General features: G+C 34.6%; 4 protein-coding genes across 5 annotated transcripts; 1 reads left to right on the forward strand and 3 right to left on the reverse strand.

The window, feature by feature from the left end:
- The first annotated feature begins 127 nt into the window (after positions 1-127).
- On the forward strand, positions 128-3118 carry LOC129886496 (uncharacterized). Of its 2 annotated transcripts, none has more exons than XM_055961204.1 (2): positions 128-1025; positions 2705-3118. In XM_055961204.1, the coding sequence occupies exon 1, from the start codon at positions 282-284 to the stop codon at positions 1011-1013; it is 732 nt and encodes a 243-aa protein (XP_055817179.1). In that variant the 5' UTR covers positions 128-281; the 3' UTR covers positions 1014-1025; positions 2705-3118. The 2 variants fall into 2 exon arrangements, with proteins under 2 accessions (XP_055817179.1, XP_055817178.1); XM_055961203.1 differs by having other exon boundaries at positions 131-1020.
- Positions 3119-3817: 699 nt separating this feature from the next.
- Positions 3818-5636, reverse strand: LOC129886497 (eukaryotic translation initiation factor 1A-like). Its single transcript, XM_055961205.1, has 2 exons — positions 5194-5636; positions 3818-4420 (listed from the first exon to the last, which is right to left on the reverse strand). The coding sequence occupies exons 1-2, from the start codon at positions 5446-5448 to the stop codon at positions 4241-4243; spliced, it is 435 nt and encodes a 144-aa protein (XP_055817180.1). The 5' UTR covers positions 5449-5636; the 3' UTR covers positions 3818-4240.
- Positions 5637-7903: 2267 nt separating this feature from the next.
- LOC129886493 (BTB/POZ domain-containing protein POB1-like) lies at positions 7904-12420 on the reverse strand. The gene is made up of 6 exons (XM_055961201.1): positions 11955-12420; positions 10961-11083; positions 10144-10265; positions 9990-10053; positions 9425-9704; positions 7904-9015 (listed from the first exon to the last, which is right to left on the reverse strand). Exons 1-6 carry the CDS (start codon positions 12355-12357, stop codon positions 8202-8204), a joined length of 1806 nt encoding a protein of 601 aa, XP_055817176.1. The 5' UTR covers positions 12358-12420; the 3' UTR covers positions 7904-8201.
- A 2772-nt stretch (positions 12421-15192) lies between these two features.
- LOC129886499 (uncharacterized protein At5g41620-like) lies at positions 15193-19142 on the reverse strand. The gene is made up of 3 exons (XM_055961207.1): positions 18404-19142; positions 17787-17915; positions 15193-16875 (listed from the first exon to the last, which is right to left on the reverse strand). The coding sequence occupies exons 1-3, from the start codon at positions 18767-18769 to the stop codon at positions 15388-15390; spliced, it is 1983 nt and encodes a 660-aa protein (XP_055817182.1). The 5' UTR covers positions 18770-19142; the 3' UTR covers positions 15193-15387.
- Between the last annotated feature and the right edge of the window lie 730 nt (positions 19143-19872).

Consider the following 19872-nt stretch of genomic DNA (forward strand, 5'->3'; position numbering starts at 1 on the left):
TCAAAAGTCATACTATAACAACATGTCTAGTAAAATTTCAAAAGTCATATTAATATTATGATATATTCAAATCAAATACAATCCTATAGTGCGAAAATTGAAAGGGCGAGAGAGTTATGTGATAATTCCAAGAAGCCCCTTGTAGTTTCTTAATTTCTATACTTGCCCCGGTCCAATAAGGGTTTTTGAGGGGGTTTCCAATTTCATCGTCACTTTCATCAGTGTGATTACAGTTAGGTTTTTTCATTGCAGAGGCAGATTCATTACGCAGTGAAATCAAGATGATGCTATTAACAGAAATCGCTAAATCCAAACCCTTGACCTCATCAATCGAAACCCTAGGACATCAATTCATACAGAAATGCTTCGTCAGTCGAACAGCAAAGGGAAAAGGCAAATTGAAAGCAGGGCAGCCATTGAAAAGATCAAAAGTTACAACGAGGAAAGGGGCAGAAGTTGCAAAAAAGGAACCACCAAGGAGGAAAAACGAATTCGACGAAATGGTTGAAGGTTGTTTGTCTTCTACTGCTCCACTGAGATCATTGAAGCCCAAAGAAAAAGCCCGAGAAGCTGAAAGGGAGAGAATGGGTTTAATTAGCAAAGCAAAAGATGAAGAGCTAAAAAAGATGAACAAGATGAAGGAGGAGTTTGCGAATCCATGGCCAATTGGGCCACCGGGTCTGGATTTGATTTCACTTGGGCTTGTTGATGTGGAGAAGCTTCCCAAGTATGAATTGACAGTTGAAGATGGAAGGAGGCTGGCGAAGGAGAACAGTAGGGTTTTAATGCGCAAGCATAGGCAAAGGCAGGCTGCTGAAACTACATTGTTGAGGTTGAAGAAAGAGGCGATTGAGGCGTTACCGGAGAATTTGAAAGCTGCTGCTTTGGTTCCTGATTTGACACCATTTCCTGTGAATCGGTTTATGGCTACTTTGACGCCGCCTATTGAAGGCTATCTTGAGAAGGTTATGGAGGCAGCTAAGAAGAGTTCTGCAAAGGAGAAGCTTAGATGATTGGAGGGTAAGGTGATATTGTAATGCTACCTCATTCTTGCTTCTTGAGAACCCCTAATTTGCGATAAAAAGACAATTTTTTACGAGTGTTGGTGTGAAATAGGCCCGACTAGAAGAAATAGGACCAAATGGATTAGAGTGGACTTAGAGGATTTCTTATAGATGATCCTAACTAGTTTAAGATATCTTGTTTTGCCTCTTGAATTTGTACCTTTGAAGTTTGATTTATTTGTGTGATGATATGATCCAAAGATGTTTTATGAGCTAGAACTTAAAGGAAAGCGCTAGGTTTAGTCCTAAGAAATATTACTGTTTGATCCTTCTTTACCTTAGTAAATTATTAGGACATTGCCTCACTGTCGTTTAGATCATCTAGACTCTAGTTCCTTAAAAGCAAAGGTGTTATATATCCATAGACATTGTCAATTGAGAGACTGCTTGCTGTTTTACAGATTATTTCAAAACATGCATACTGTCTGTTCAAGGATACACAGCATTATTTCAAAACATGTATACTATCTGTTCAAGGATACAACAGATTATGTTTACCTCTTTATGTATTTGATTTGTCCTCAAACATTTTTTCTGCTTTAGGATGTGTGGTGGTGGTGGGTGTTCCCCTGGGATTTAGTGGGCCAAAATGTGAGCTTTCTCAATATACAATGGTTTTGTATATTGTATAATGTTCCATAGAAGATATTTCTCGTCTGAATTTTCTTAGAAAACTTCTTCATTATTTGAATGTTTGGTTGAGCGTAGAGATACATCACATATGACAATAGTAGAAGATGTGATTGGGTTTGGGTAAAGTATTTAGGTGATATCTGGAGTAGCTAAAATTGATAATGATTTCTGCATGACTGAGAGCAAGTCATATGGGAGAAGAACTGAGATACTTGTAACAGAGAATGAATATCCCCTTAAGCAATGTAACTCGTGTTCCCACCTTCATGGTAAATCTTTACATTGAGGCTAATCAGGAAAAATGATTCCATGAAGAAGTAATAGTTAATCATTTTTATGGCATCCCAAACACATCTGTAACGAACATGATTACTGGGTTAATGAGTGACCCTGGCACTATACTGGGCTCGGGAAAATTCTATCTCTTGATTGCTTTGGTATTAAGCATATTAATAATCTTCAAATAATGAATTTGGTGCTGATCTTTACCATGGTTTTGTGAAGACAGTTATGCAACCTATATGGTACAATTCTTGTTTCCTTAAAAACAACCTAGATGAAATTCTGGGTAAAATTCAGCTAGTAATAATGACATTGAAGCTACTGCAGAATTTAGTACAAACTTAATATCGTAGCGACAGTGAATTTTCTCCTGGTGTATCACCTTATCTCATTAAATTCCTGTACTGACTTTAATATTCTCTGATAAGCATGATGACTACTGTATAAGATTATTGGTCCCAGGATAGAAATCCGTCTTCTGTTGAACAACTAATTTTTTGTGGATAACTTTCCACCAAAAAAATAACACTATTTTTTGCGGAGAATTCATTATCTCTTTCTTATGTTGTCATATAATAGATTGCGCTTCACGCTATTTCCATCAAGTCTTGTTGTAACCTGTCTTAGATGTTAGCCTTACCTAATATTGAGATTATTTTTCTAATCGTGAGAGGAAACTAGTGACTGTTATATGCATTGACTTGGTAATTTGATTCCAAATGCAGTTGGAATCGTTTTTTTACGGAGATTGCAAGGTTTGCTGTTGATCTTGTGGCATTAGGAATTCATTATTTAGCAGCAAGATGGCACTGGAAAACAAGAAGTTGAATAAGCCTTGTACAGGCATAGACAAAAGCCTTGCAACAATTCTCTTGTTTTGGTTAAACTGGTGTTTGTTTTTTTTGCTTTTGTGGTATGCCATTTGTCTTGCTACGCCACAATATGCTTGGTGTCCCTTGCACTAGGTTTGTATTAGTTGGTACATCTCTTGATCAGAGTCGTAGCTTTTTCCCTTTCAATCTGGTCAGGCTGCCACCAATTTATACAACATTACTTAGCTAAGATGCTCGTTTTTCTTTTCTTTTCTGACTATAAAGTTTTCGTTCTTTAATAGTAAGAAAGTGATTCTATTATTAAAATTCTGAATGTTATTAATACCGTTGAGTAGCTGAAGAATAAGATGTTAATGATCATGCACCTTATGAATTATTATAGGATAATCTCCTGTATTTTACCAGGAAGGTGTTTGAAGGTTGATCACTATAGGATACGCATACTAGATTAGAATTAACGACTATACAACTTTATGCCAAATCATAACCATAGTGGAATCAGTTTGCTGTCAATAAGCAAAAGAACAGTGCAAGTTGGGTAGATCGGTAAGCTAAACAAGGAAAGTTGTAAAAAAAATTGATTTCCAAATTGAGCTGTTCAACATCAATTCTGCGAGGTTGTTCGACCTTGGAATATGTGTAATACTGGTTTTGAAAAATTCAAATGAAACCATCACTTGTGAGAACAATATTGCTGTGAGATTGATCTGCTTAGTATTGCGTCTCAGTATACCAATAATGTCTTGCATATTCTCCTGAACCCCGTAACATAGAGAAGGAATGAAAAATAGCGAAAACTATGAGCATTTCAAGACTAAACGAAACAGTAATCCACTAATGCATGAATTAATTAGTATTCTGGAAAAGAACCCAAAATGCAACACTGAGAAGTGTGACAGACTAATTTCAACTGAGTGGGCACTTTTCCAGCATGGAAACTACAACCAAGAAAACCAGGAAAGCATAGAAACTCAGACATGCAGGCTGAAACATTTAAAACAGTACTTGAGAGATATCCAGCACCACTCCACTGCAAAGAACTGATTCCAAATCTCTGTCATAGCTACAAGCCTACAAACATGTTACTCAAAAAGCACAAACTCTGAAACACGCCACTAAAATCACAAACTGTACCTTAAGGAACAGGTTCATTGTTCACCGGTGTTTTAGTAAATCTAGAGCAACTCAGAAGGCGCTTCCCTTTTTTTCTTTTTTGAGTATACACATAGGCTATTATTGCATCTGCTTCATCAAAAAAGCATAAATCTTCATACAGAAATACTAGTGCACAAAGTTCAATCATATATTACTTCAGATGGTACATATAAGGTGTCTCTCTATCTTTTTGGTATTAAAAACTCAAACTCCAACGAAATGCTTGCGAGGCCAACAGGAAACCCAGTGACAGCACTATTTAGATCAGGAATTTTAGATCTTGTCAATGTCTTCGTCTTCAAACTCAATGTAATCATCAGCTGCATTCTCATCTTCTTCATCCAAATTAGCAATACCCTCGTTGAGTCTAGTGTTCTCTGGCAGCTCTCCGTATGCCTTCAACAACCTTGCCTCATCTGGCATATACTTAAGAATTACATCAGCCTTGTCATCCTGGCAAAAACCCACATAGGAAAGTTTAGAAAAACTATTAAAGAGAAGCCAAATTCACATTCTATATAAACAAGAAACCAATGTAGATTAATCGCCCAAGTAACATTACAGAGAAGATGTTCACATGCAAAAGAGGCACATTTAGAAATCCAAAGATCTCCCTGGCACTCTTATAGTAACATTTTTTGGGGATAAATAATCAACAATTTATAAATACTTGCTCTAAGCCAGTGCGATGCAGGGTAATTAGAGATTGTGTGGATCATCTATTGCATCTGGAATTGCATCTACATCATATCATGTAGAATAACAAGAATTCACCATTGAGCCCAAAAAGAGGATATCAAACCTTCATATTCATACTTTATGACACTCGAATAACCAAATACGATACAAATAAATATGAAGATTTTACATTTATACTCTATGACACTCAATAATCAAATAGAAGTACCATCTTTTTCCTTAAACAAAGGATTACAACAACAACAACACCCCGGGTAGACAGATACATAAAACGCAGCTCAAAAGGCGGCAAGGGAAAATCAAAATCACAGTTTTCAATCAATGAATGAATAATTTCATCTCAATCCTGAACTAGTTGAATCTCTATATTCTTTTCCGCTCAATTCCAGTCCATCAAAAGCTCAATTTTTAATAAGAGATACGAGAAATAATTAGGGAAAATCTCAATTTTTAACAGGGTCGATTACAGCTAAGGCTGCAAAAACCATATAAAAAAGATAAAATCGAAAAAAAAAATGGGATCTTGCCTGATAATCACGGAGACCGACAAGAATGATATCACCGGCGGCGATCCAAACTTTCTTATGCATCTTACCACGTATGTGACAAAGACGTTTAGTCCCATCAATACACATAGCTTCACATCGTCCATTACCAAGCATACGAAGAACTTGAGCATATTCCTGTCCATCTTCCTTGAAAACAAGTTCTCTTTTTTCATCATCAGCTTCGTTCTTTCCTCTCTTCCTGTTCTTTCCTCCCTTTCCCTTATTCTTCGGCATGATTGATTGATGGCTTTTGCTTTTCGATGGATAACTTAACCCTAATTTCGAAGATGAATGAAACCCTAGAAATGACTGAACAGAGCTTCAATTTTTTCTTAGAAGAAGGGGGATTTAATTTATTCTGGTTTCCTCGTTATATAAATAAAAAATCATGTTGGCTTTTTCCACTACGAGAGTCGGTGGCTAAACTACTTTACCTTTGGAGGTTAGCTAATGGGACTTGATATGTAGGGGAAAAACTGTAAATTTATTGATGCATTTCATTTTATTTTATTTTTTTAAATATATTTATTGACTAAGACCCTATTTGGATTGATATTGGGAGGTCAAAAATACTTATTTTGAGACAAAAATACTTTTTTGGGAAAAATTAAGGTGTTTGGATAATTAGTAAAATTGTTTTTAATTGAAAGCAAAAGCCGTTTTTCTGTTGTTGGAAAGATGCTAAAAATGTATGCTTCTTGAAAAAAGCAGAAGCAGAAAATTATTTTTTTCAAGATCAAAAGTTATTCTAGTTGATATTTTTAATGTATTTAAATTATTATATCAATATTTAATTTAATTTTTATTTATCTATGAATAATATTGATTGAAAATTTAAATATGTACCTTTTATTTAATAAAAATAAAAATTTAATTAAAAAATTTATAATAGATATTTAAACTAATTTCCTTTTATAAAATAATCTTAATATTAGAAGTGCATCGATACTTGTCCTTTTTCGTAATTTGACTCTCAAAAGCATTTTTTTTTAAAATTAGTCAAACACAATATGTTTATCAAGAACACTTTTTAAATTAATTAGTCAAATATAATTATTATTTTTAAAAGCACTTTTCTATAAAACTATTTTTAAATAGTGCTTTTAAAACTAAGCGATTTTGAGGAGCAAACCCAAACATGCTCTAAAGGAACATTGTGGGAAGTTTTGCACACCTTGCTAATGTCTAAATCAAATTTCTTTATAATCACATTGCTCTTTTGAATATTAATTATTATTATTATATAAAATATTATTACATAATATAATATAAATTAATTTTTAAAAAGATTAATTGTTATGATGAAATGTTAAATATTACTGTATAAATGTCCGTTATTTGTCTAAACTATACTTTTCTCTTTTTATATATCTTTATTAACATTCGTTAATTGAAGCAATAATGATTCTAGGTAAGATGAATCTTACAATGTGTAAGTTTGAATTAGTCTAATTTCATCATAAGTTGGACAGTAAAAAAATTATATTAAAAAATAAGAGTTGGAGGAAGTATCAAACGTGTTGGAGTCAACTCAAATAATTGTAGTTAATAAATTGCGTACACTCAATTGTTCTTCATTCTATTGTGATATAAATAAGAAATTCTTTTCTTGTTATTTTCTGTTAGCAGGAGATAACTTCAGAGAATACAGATATTCCCTGCAGTAATGTTCCACCATTCTTACAAAAGCATAACCTATTTCAATACATGTCCAATTTGTCACTTTTCATGTCATTTATCAATTTTCAGAGTTCTATCAAACCCCCCAAAAAATATATAAAAATATAACTACTCAAAAAATACATGAGTAATATTATAAGTTTCTTTCTAGCAAAGAAGTACACTTCAACGTTTTCACTTAATTGGAAAGTTTAGCAAGAGTGTTGGGGAAATTCAGAGATGATGCCAAATGACTTATCAAGGGAATAATATATTAGTTTTGGATGAGCATCTTATATTTGCCACATCCAATGTATATGAGACAGCTGGGGGAATAACCGATCGATGAAAAAAATTGAAATTACTCTTTCTAGATAGAGCTAAAACTGTTGGGCGATTAAATAGGTGAAGTAGTTATATTTGTTTGCGAACTGCTCCAACCGCTGCTGGATTTGATTCCGAGAGCTGAACAAGAATCAGTATCAACTGCTAAGCAGGTATCTTGTTTATTGGAAGAAAGATTTTGCCAGCATGTTTGATAGAGACAACATGTATTGTGCATTGTTTACCATAACATAGAAATGTTGTAAGAAAAAACATTCACAATCACAATATCCAGGACAAACTTATGCTTGTACTGCATTTGAACTGGTCAACATAACCAACATCCTTCTCAATCCTTTTCGCAGTGTATGGATCAAGTTCAAAGTGTTTCAAAACTAAGTTATATATTTTACCACTTGCAAGCTGAGGTTCAATAGGCAGTAATCAGTAGAGGAACAAGAAAATTCATTGCAAGAAGAAAGGACAAGGTAACTAAACGCTGTGAAGCTCCAATGGCCAGAGCTCACTTCCAAATTTCAGTAAGCATAGACTATGTAATCAACCATACCATTCCAATACAACATCAATAAGTTTGTGTGCCATCTTCTATCTGGTATCCAAGGTTTAGCAGGAATGCTGTTTACCAGAAGAAAGCTTGCTAGCACGTTGATACAAAACTCAGCTACACATTATTGTACAATGTATATCACGGCAATGAAATTTCAAATAACATATACATAATATCAGGACATCCTGTGTACTATTATTACATTAGGAGATTTCAGAATAACCAACGTTCTTTCACTCATCAATTCCATTTACATCCTTTTCCATCTCTGCAGAGCATGGCAAAAGTGATTTAATACAAAATATTTCAATACCTAGCCTATGGCGGTTAGTGCCTTCGTCTAAACCTTGTCTTACATGCTTTTATCAAACCAAGAAACATTAGAGTGTGGAACTCACCCAAGAAGAAAAAACAACAGTATCCATTGACAAAGGAATCAACTCCGGATAGTAAGTTCAGCCCTGAGATGGAGCATACCATTCGTAAAATATGGACTGTCCTCAGCAATGAAAGAAGTCCATGGTATGGCAAATAGATTGCGGTAGCCAACTGCCTTGCCCCCCGTAAAAGTATAGTTACCTTTGTACTTGCTGACATACTCCTCCCCTGGTTTTGTTCTTGCCGCAAATTCATAATCAACAGCGAAAGTCACCGAACCTTTTTCCTGCATCCCCAGAAAGAGACCAAAACAGTGGAAAGAGCTTTGTTGATCCATGTTGCAATGTGCAGACAGGAAAAAACCTTGTCCCCCTAAATGAAATGCTTGAGAATACACTCTTCCTGAAGGAAAGAGGTTAGCACATTCCTCCCGCTTAAGATCCAGGTAGACTACACACTGTTGCCGTGGAAGTTCAAAATCAACCACCTTGACAGGTCGATACTTGTAAGCACGCTCCACGAAACGACGAGTAGTAGAGAACGATTCTTCTGCAGCTTGGGTTCGATGACGATGAGGAGCCTCAGCTTTATAAAAGAGAGCCTCAAGCACAAGCTTGGATGCAAATTCATGATCAAAGTCATTACATGCCAGAACCTTCCGAAGCTTTCTACAGCTCATGAAAGGGAAACGGATGCAACGACCAAGTCGTGAACCAAGGATTTCTCGCCGTTCCTCTAACTGTGGATAATGAATCCTTGTCCACTTCAACACAAAGTCGTACACTGCATCCTCTGATGCTATCTGGAGGTCATCACTGGACAAAATAGCCTCTACTCCAGCAAGAGGCAACTTCATGACCTCTTCCTGAAACCTGTTCAAAGATAATGAGCTCATTATCAAGCACATACAAGTGTGACAGCTAATCAAAACTCAACAAAAGCAGCAGTAAACGGAAACAAATTTTTCACTTGTTCTCTGTCCACATTCAAAAAAAGTACTTAGGGGCTATGGAAAGAAACTTTTCATTGTTTAACAATTCATAGTAAAGAAAATACAATGTAATTTTGAGTGATGTAATGTAGGGAAGAATTCCAAAAAAAATCTGGCACTGGATAAAAAAGGTCTTCTAGAAAACATAAATTTATCACCACTGTATTGAACAAAGTATGCTGTGGAGACTGAAACATCATTATATGGCAAACAGACAGCTGCATTAGAAGTTAGAACATAAAATTAACATAACTAAGAAGAAATCGAGTTTGCTCAGTAATGGAACAAACTTGGTAATATCTTTGTATCTTGCAGCTAGGAATTGTTCTGCGGCATCGGTCAATGGCTTAACTGCTTCAGCCATCAGGATGCTAGAAGGAAGCTCCAAATACAGCAAAGCGGACTCTGGAGTCATAGGTAAATTACGCAGTTGCCGGCTACAATACCGCATGCAAGAAGCAACTTCAAACTTGTCAGCAGCCATGAGTACATCCAGCAATGCAGGTGCTGTATTAGTGGTCAATGTATTGCTATACATAAAATTCAGGAGCTCCATCAGTGCAGCTTCCTCTGCTCCATGAGAATGAAAAAAGAATATTTACTTCTCATGAAATTGATAGGAATTCCTACAACCTCTCCTAAGGTGACAATATTCCCACAATTGTCAAATCACTAGCACAAGATGCTGACATAACAGTGAACATAAAATGAAAGAAAATTCTCTCCTCTGTGATTTGCAAGTTTCTCATAAAAAAGGGAAGCGCAAAACTATGCTCACACAGCAAACCGCAGTTCAATGTAGCAACCGACAAGAGGTCAGTAAAATGATATAATGTGTCTTAAATTTCTGCGTACCTGAAGCATTAATTCTTAGAGTTACTTGTCTTTGCTCAGACTCCCTCATCCCATTGGAGAAGAGCTACATAAATTACAAGAGAGCTCTGTTGAGTCTTCATGCATAAACTCAAGACAGTTTATAAGCAGCTTGCATATGAAAAATAATGTTTACCTTGTAAAAGAAAGGGCTCTTTGCTGCTAAAATGGGGGAGCTGATATGTAAGGTTTTCACTTTAACAACTCTTGGAGAATCAAAGTTCCAAGATGAATCATCAGCATTAGTAGCTTCATCTCCTGCAGACAAAACACTGCATTAATTGATGGTCTTTTTTCATGGTACTTTGAAGTAATTGTGGGAATCAAACAAAATACAAGTTATGAACACCAGGAACAACTAGAAGAACATGTCATATGGCACTACAATAAGATCAGCATCAAAACTAGAAAGCACAAAAAAAGTAAGGACAATGCCACAGTATGTTACAAAATACACTGACAAAGAAATGCTACTACTCTATTCTGCAACATATAGCAGAAACAAAAGGTCAGTAGAGATGTACTTCTCTTTAAGTATGGTTCCTTTCCTTTTTACTATTTAAGTGTCCTTATGCATCAGAAACACTCTGTTGAAATTTGTTTATAGTATATTCCTGGAGATCACCATACTTCATAACAAGATATCCACATACAAATTCTTTTATAAGCATCCACATTCAAATTTAAAATATAAGAAAAAAGAAAGCGGCATAAGCTTAGGGTCATATTTCCGAAGAGATCGGTTATTGGCTCATTGCCAAGCCCTTCATATCTCTGACTTAAATATGTTTCTGTTATATTTTATTCTTTTATCTTTATATTTTAATTCAGCAGAGTGGCATTGAGGTAGCAAGTATTTCGATAAAATACATGGAGATTTAAGAAACCTCGCTGTTTATCGAAGAACATAAGCAAAGAGAAAAGAAATGTAGGACTAGATTTGGTTAAAATACCTGAGTGTGGTTCTTCGATCATTGCAACAACTGATTCATCTTGATTTTCGTTCTCAACACCTTCAGTATCAATTTGATTACAACTTATAACCTGCTCTTCAGGACAAGCAGTGATATCCAGAGCTGCAAACAAGTGGCACATGTCTGGTTATCATCATAGAGCAAGAAAACACATGCCAGCATAATAAAGATCAGAAGTCTAACCAATATGCATAACGTTCATTTCAAGGGAAGCAAAGGTGTATTTCATAACCCCCTTCCTCCACTTCCTCTTTCCCTCCAACAAAAGAAAAGGAAAACATGTACTAAACATTCAACAGCACCCTTTTCAAATGGAAAAAGAGAATCTTTTAAAACATCCTTCTTCTTTTTTTAGAATGAAAGATCTTAACACAAATTTGTTAAAACATCATCTATATCACATTTTATAAGGACAACAATCATATGTCAACTAGACCATTTGAATATAAGAACAAGAGCATTGGACACTATATGATGTTGTCTAGTGGAATCAAAGATCGTTTATAAATGAAACAGAATTATGCCTCAATCCAAAATTAGAAAGGGTTGGATATTTGAATACTCTATCCAATCCATTCTATATAGGTCCTTTCATTCATTCAGATTATTCGTTACAGTTAGACAATGATTACACTGTCAACCTATTGCAACCTTATTCCTTCAACGTAGGACCAGTTACATGTGTAGCCTAACATGTGAAGAGTTCAAAGATAATTTTAATTCAGTTAAATCATACTATTGAACATGGATGAACAAAAGCAAGCAAGACCCCTTTAGTATTCTATCAATCCTTTCCTCTCATTTCTCTTCCTAGCAGAACCACAATCCCCGAACAAATAATTATGACTTAAACCCACTGTTTCAAATCTCCATACACAAAACTTCCCTTAAATTAGCTAGAAACTCAAGCAAGTGAGGTTAAACACCTGATTAGAGAGGTAAGATAAAGAGAAAAAGGAGGAAAGAGACAAACCCATTTCCTTCTTGATATCTTCCCTACGTCGTTTGCGATTGCGAGCCCAATCAGCTAGACTCTGAGAGTGAAAGCTATCTGAATCGGAGTGGGGGTCGAAGGATTCGGCGATTATCTCGATCTGAAGGAGACGATCGGAGAAGTTGCTGTCGTTGAAGGCAAAGCCAAAATCCGGGTCTCGGGTACGGCTAGGTGAGTATTCAGGGTACATAACAGCCGTTCTAGGGTCGAAAAGATCCAAATTCTGATCCTTCATCGCTCTAAGCTCAACTATCGAGTCTCTCTTTCTCTCTGAAAAAAAAACCAGGTGGATTTTGCTTTGTAAATTGCCTCTGAGATGTTTGGACCAAGGAAGACGGCGGCGCGGAGGGTGAATTATAGTAGATAGACACGTGGGTTTCATTCATTGAATAATTAAATTTTCTCTAACAAATTCTTTTTAAAATTATTAATTATTCCAAGTAATACTAATTTAATTCAAATGAAATTATACAGAGAACCACACCAGTAATATCAAACAAGCTCTTTAAAAGGTGCGTATTCTCCCCACTCTGTCTAGTTAATATTTTGAATTTAAATGGTAAAATGAAAATAAAGTTGAATTAGAATGCGGAAATAAAACTTGGGCAGAAAATAAAGGGTCATTTGTTTGGCCGACTATTAATTTGATTGCATAATATCTACTCGTTTTTATTTTTACATGACAGCTAGTTCCTCCTTTTTTAAGTTTCCACGTGTTTAATTAAGGTGTCGTTTGACCCCAAATTCTCAAATATTTTTGATAATGTTTGGTGAAATTTTTATTTGATCATAAATTTTTTCAAGTTTTGACAAAGTTTCAAAAAATATTATTTTATATTTGTAAGTTTTAAAAATTATTAAAAATAATTATAAGTTTATGTTATCATTTTATAATGAACATGTTCCGAATAAAAAAATATTATAACATAATTGATCACAATCAACAACAACAAAATAACAATATGGACAAAAACAATACATTAATCAAACTTAAATTATTATTATTTTTTAAAAATTTGTCGTTCAAACTATTCTTTTTCGGAGAGGTAATAACAAACTGTTCTTTTATAAAATCTTCCCACAAACTTTCATTTCTAGTTCAGATGATCGAGAAGACGAAGTGATGAAGTAAGTTGATAGATAAATATTTAGTTAGAATTAATAAATAATGAGTGTTTTTATAAAATATAAAAATTTGGATTAATTTTTAAATTTTAAAACTTTCCAAGTTCTCAAATTTTAGTTTTTTTCTAGAACTTGATATTTTAATCAAATATATTCGCCAAATAACAATAAATTATATAGACAAATATTAATTTCCAAGAATTTTTAAAATTGTTCCCAAAAACAAACACCTAATTTGGTTTTCTTCAACCAAGAAAAAAACAACTTAAAGTTGATAATCTGAAAAATCTTTATTTGGCAAATGAGTTGTTATTCCTTTAAAAGCTTTAAGTTTATCAAAGAATTAAATGATTTATATTTTATCAGCCATAGCTTTAAAATATGCAGGATTAATAAAAAGAGATGAACATTTCCAGTAAAATACACCAAAAGGAGTCAACGGTCAAATAGGCTGAACTCCCCCTCCCTTTTTTTTCTTTTTTCTTCCTCTTGGGTCAAAGGTAGCTTTAATTTGAACCATTAGAGAAGTATGAAAGCTTTTTCCATTGAACTTACCAAAAAGCCCGATTAGTAGGTCCTCCATTGGACCAAACTTGCTCAATAGCACAAGTTAGAGTTTGGTATGATTATATTTTCATAAAAAAGTAGTTTGATAGGGTGTATGAAAATGACGTTGAATAGGATAGGTTAGTAATATTAAGATTAGTTATATTGGTATTATTTTTTATTTATTATTTAATTTGGTGTATTATTAGTAATGTTGATATTAGTTACGCTAAAATTATTTCTTATGCATTATTTAATTTGGTGTACTAAAAATAACATCAATGCATAATTTCTAGGAAACAAAATTGCTTAGCAAAATACTATCCACAAAGACGGTGAAAAATATTTTGAGGGGTGATTGTGTCTTTAATCATGTTAATGCGTGTATTAAGAACCTTTGCATTGCAACACAATGGTTTGTCTTTGTCATGTATTAGTTATACAATATAATATCAAACAGAGTGTATAACTAATGCTTGGTTGAAAAAGTGTACAAAATAAGGTATTAGTAATAGGGGTGTTCAATCGACCGATAAATCGAACTGAAAAAGTGTTATTGGTTTATTGTTATTGGGTTAATAATTATTTAATGGTTTTATAAAAATAATTGTTGGGTTATCGGTTCGGTATTGATTTTATAATATTAGGTTATTGGGTAAATCGATAACCCATTAAGACTAGTAGTTTAGTAATTTTTATTTTATTTTTTTACTCATACACAAATATCAAACAAAAATTATTAATATAAATATATAATTAGTTAATCACTATATCATACTATTTAGTATTTAATATTTAGTATTTTAGTATTTAATTACTCTATAGGCTTTGCCGATTTAGGTTCAGCGGCAAGGGTATGCAAGCTGCTACGACGGCGGCTCCAGAAATCATATATTTGTTTTAAAAGTATTTTTTTATTGATTAAACCGAAAACCGAACTGTTAAGGAGCAAAAACCGATAAACCGAAAACTGATAACAAATATCTTATTGATTTGATTATCGGTTTAACGTATTTAGAAACCGAAAGCCAATAAACCGAACCAATAATACTTAATTTAAAACCGAACCGAACCAACCGATACACACCCTAATTAGTAATATAACACAAGGTTAATGCATGTATTATTATTTCTAATATATAAGTTTTTAGTTGGAACTTTATTCTGTTAACATTGTTTAAGGCTCAAGTTTGACTGATATTATACTGGGGCCTGAGAAATTTTTGGTTGCTCATTTCAGATAACATATTCCATAAAAATCTGGCAAGTGATCTACCAAGCTCACAACACAAATAAGATGCCTGAATTCCTGTTACAAGTATCCTTGTAGAGCAGGAAGAACTCTTTTTCTTCACTTTTTTCCCTCTAAAATTGGGGTAGGGGAAGGGGAAGGGGAAATAGGAGAAGGGATTACAAGATGAAAATCGAACTCTTACCAACAAAGTTACAGTTTAGATAGTCAACCAATTAAACTACAAATATTTCTGAGCAGGAGAACTCTTTTGGTTGTGTCTTAAATCCATATATATATGGTGACATACTGAAATACTTCAACAGACTTTACAACAATTTCCAGGTGAAATAAGAGACTATGTTAATAACCAGTACACATCTCTCATTTACAGATAAAAGTCTGAAACTACAAAAAAAGAGACATTTCTCATGTACCAAAATTTTTGAGTCACAAAACTAGCCTTAGCAACTCATGATAAAGTATTAACACCTTTTGACATTTTACAGTTCAAGAAACCTCAGATAAACCTTTTATAGCTCTTGGCTGCAATTGCTGGTTTTCAAGTCTGGCTTCTAGCAGCTTTGCCTTCAGTGTATTCTCTTTTACACCTATCGGTAATTTTGAAGAAGATTCAATCACCTCACGATCTGGGGCTGTTGCTTTTGATGTCCACTTCTGCACTGGACTGGAAGGACCAGTAAATGTCATTGGATCAAAAGACTCTTCCATGTGCTTATCGTCATTTTGAAGTGTCTTAGCTTCATAAGGCAATGAATGATCTTTAAGCAAGTTATTCAGCAAAGAGCTTCCAGTTTTCATTAAGTTATTCTTTCTCTTCTGGAATTTTCTTTGTTTCGTGACACGTTTCTTAAGCACACATGAATCATTACCTTCAATGGGAGTCTCTTTAATTACCATTGCCTCGAAAATTTTCTCTTCGGGTTGGATTCTTGAGCTAGACACGTCAGGAACCTTTGAAACTTGAGTTCCAATCTTTGTCTGTGGTGGATTAGATTCTCTCTTTTTTTCAACATGGATGTTTGGAGTAAATTCCTCATGTTGATTGATGCCATCATGCTTTCCACTTAAACCTCTATTTGATTCAGAAGCACGTATAACGTTGTCAAAAGAATCGTCATCTTCCTTCTCTACTCTGGGGGCACTTGCAGGATTGTTCAAATGAAAGGATTCTAAAGAATGCCGGCGTAAGCTACTCTCCTTTGCTCCTTTCAGGTTTAAGACATTATTCCCGTAATCACTAGATTGTCTAGCTTTGAGGAAGGTTTGTATTTCGGACCTCAACTTGTCTACAATTGTTTTCTTTTCTGCAGGATCACGACGTCTTTCGGCTTGCTTCATTTGCATTCTTTCATCTAACCAGGCTTCAGAAATATGAATGATCAATCCATCCTTCTCTTCAGTCAATATTTGATCTTTTCTCACTTTGCTTTTCAAGAATCGAACTTCTTCTTCGTACTCCTTAATTCCATAGGCAAACTCATCGCATAACTCTTCTAGCATAATCCGTGCCTCCCGTTCTCTTTCAAGTTCTTCTAAAGCAGTAGAGAAAGAAGACTTCACTTCAGTAAGCTCTCGAGCAAGCTTACGGTGAAGATTTTCCGAGTGTTTCCTCAACTTTCTTTCATCTCGTAGTTCATCCGTCAACGTCTTGACTGCCTCTTCAGCTCTGTTATACTTGTTGTTCTTTCTTCCAATTCTGTACTCATCAATTAGCATCATCAAGTCATTTATTTCTTCTCTGTCTCTTTTCTTTTCTTCTTGTAGTTCCTTAACATGTCTTTGGGAGTGATCAACTTCTTTTCTCAATGCTTTCACCAACGACATGTTTGATGCATGTTGTTCTTCAAGGCTCCAAATCCTGTTAAGTATCTTAAGTAACTCTGCAGATGTTTTCAGGCTGTAGCTTGACTTTCCACTTCTACCTTTAAGGTCCTTTGAGCTGGTGGGAGTCTCAACAGGTTTATAAGGAGCCATCTGTATGTCAGAGAACTGAAGGAATTTAGACATTATTACACCACTGAAATTGGTTGTCATGAAATTTTCTGAACTAATCAAATATAGCATGTGCAAGACGGACTTGAATGCAGTTAAACAAGTTTGACGCGTGCAGGCAATAATCACATCATTTCAGAACAGGCTGCTTCTCATGTAGTAAAGGCAGGTTGAGGGGCGGAACCAGAATTTTTTGATAAGGGGGTTCAAGAAAATTAAAAAATAAGGGATTGGATGAAAAAAGTAAAAAAATGTGTCATTGTCGAGAATCGAACCGACGAACATGGGCTCAATCACAGGCGCCTTATCCACTAATCCACAATCTCCCTTTGTTAAGGGGATGCAAAAATAATATTTGTACATGAATAAAAAAAATCGCAGTATATATATTGCAATTTTCCGACGAAGGGGGTTCGGTCGCCACCCCTCGCACCCCTGTAGTTCCGCCCCTGGCAGGTTCATAATAGAATCATTCAAGTGACATTCAAAGAACACTATCTGGATTTCAGAAGTTACATACAATATCCCGATTATGTTCACCAGAAAATTTGTCTGAAATCAGTTGATCGTAGCACATATTTCTTAATGAATTCTGATATTTAGCCACGGCCCACATCTAAAATCAAAATCCAAATGCTGAAGGCATCATACTTTGATTTTCTTAAACATGTATAAATCCATGAAACTTTCAGGTAGTTACCATTTTGACAGTAAAATCTGTTAATCCGAGAAAGGGGCAGGGAGGTGGAGTGAGTAAAAGAGAACAATTGAACCATGAAAACAAGCATGTGTAGCAAGAAAAGGACAATATTGATTGTTCCTAACGAAGTACTGATTCATTCCTGAAACTACTGCCAATAAGGGGTAAAAAATACTTAAAAAGGAAAAGTTACCTCCATTGAGCTACAATAACTTGCAGGTGATTCAAGCGATTGAGCACCCATATTCCTTGCAATTAAATGATGATGATGTTGTCTAAGTGATGCAGCAATATCCCTCCCTAAACTACTAGTGCTTGTTGGCTGCAAAGACGAAAAAGAAGCACGACTAATCAGGTTATCGCCTTCTGGTTGCAAATTAGAGAACTTTTGATAAGGCACTTTTATAGTTTAGCATAAATGAACCAAGTAGACATCCTTTTGACTCTTCAATGAAGTTGGCAGACTAGGAACTTTGTACAAATTTTTATCAGGAACTAAGCATTCCCAAGATTAAAACAACAACCAACACAATTGAGTTGGTAATCACAAGACTTCTGTAAAGCAATTCTATGTGGCAGTGGAAACAAACAATCATATTAAAGAGATACTACTAAGATATATGTTCGGTTTGTCTTTCTAACCTATGTTGAGACTTGATGCACCAAAAATTGGTTAAGGCGGATCCAGGATCTAGAGTCAAGTAAACACTAAAAACCATTGCTTTAAGTTGAACCCACAAAACTGTCTTTATAATAATATAATATGCAGTTTGGACTTTAAAAAAAAAAAAAAGGTTTTTTGTACTTGACCTGCTGTGGTGGGCTATCAGGTGGGTCAGCTGGTTGGTTGTGAAGCTTAGATTTGTCTTTGTGATTTTGTAGAGGGCCAATCTTGCTCATCTTGACAACCTTTTTCACTTGGGGTTGAAACTCCCAGAGATTAGCACCAAGTTTTCTGACAGAGAGTGAAGCAGAATTGGAAGAAAAGGGCAAATCTTGAAGCAGAGAACCATCAGATTGTGCCAAACCAATTTTCCATGTAGGTGAAGGAGTAGTACAAGTATCCCCTCTTTTCCCCACCAAAACACCTTGTTTCAACTTTACTACCAATAATTCTTCCTCCTCTTGTTGCTTTTTCTTTTCCTCTCTCTCCATCTTTTTCTCACTCTTGTCCATAGCCAAAAAAAAATCAAATTCTTGGTGGTTGTCTCACTCAAAAGTCTTCTTTTTCTACAAAAAAAAAAATTCAAACTGTTTGATGTTGTCCACCTCCCTATATCTCTTACTTTAGACTTGTAGTACTTTTTTACCTCTCTCAGACACGCGGACAAAGGTAAATTCTTGAAGTTCTTGTGAGCTCCTCCATTTCTGTTTGTTTCTTCACATAATAACAGTATGTCCCAATTAAAAATATTGTCTGCTTTATGTCACTGATCTTATCTCTCTCCATATCTGTCACCAGTCTCTGATGTTTTTCCTCAATTCTCCTTTTCGTTAACTTTAATGTTTAATGCAGTCAAGTTGATGCTCCCTCTGTGTATATTTGGGAAATATTAAAAGGGTAATGTTTTAGGTTAGGCTTTTAATCATGAGGATTATTGGTGAGTGTGACACGTACAAGTTACATTCATCAGTAGCAAAGGACCAAGAATCAGACAGATCACATGCAAAGCCGCCAGCTACTCTGCTAGGCAAGTTTGTCAAGAATTTTCCATCCAATAAGGATTTTTTTAACTTTTTTTAGAGCGTGATCAATTTGAATTTACACCACGTAGAGTCCTATTAAAAAAAAAAGGCTCATTACGAAAAAAAATTATACTCAAAACTTTAATCTGAGACATTTAATTAAGAGCGGAGGGCACTAGTCTCATCTAATGTATTACATAATTTGTGGTATCCAATAAGGATTTAAGCAAACTGGCAATTACAAAGAAAAGCCAAAAGTCTTGGTAGAAAGAGTCCAAATTTGAGGACTAAAGGAAAAGGGTTATGTGGTCCATAGGCTATCTGTATGTATGACTTGCTAGCTCCAGTGTGATCAACATCATTTTTGCCCCCTTTTATTCAAAAAATATTTATTTTAATTTAATATATATTTTATATTTATCACCTTGGTCACTGAATTATATAATTGATTAATATATATTTTTATTTTTATTTATAATTTGATATAAATATCGAATGCAAATAAATTTTATCAAGATTCAATCTTATGCAACCTCGCTTTTCTTTTTTGGTAGCATTTAGTATACAGAAATAAGGAATCTTTAGGATAAAAT

This window comes from Solanum dulcamara, chromosome 4 (assembly GCF_947179165.1).
Source record: "Solanum dulcamara chromosome 4, daSolDulc1.2, whole genome shotgun sequence".
Taxonomy (NCBI): Eukaryota; Viridiplantae; Streptophyta; class Magnoliopsida; order Solanales; family Solanaceae; genus Solanum; species Solanum dulcamara.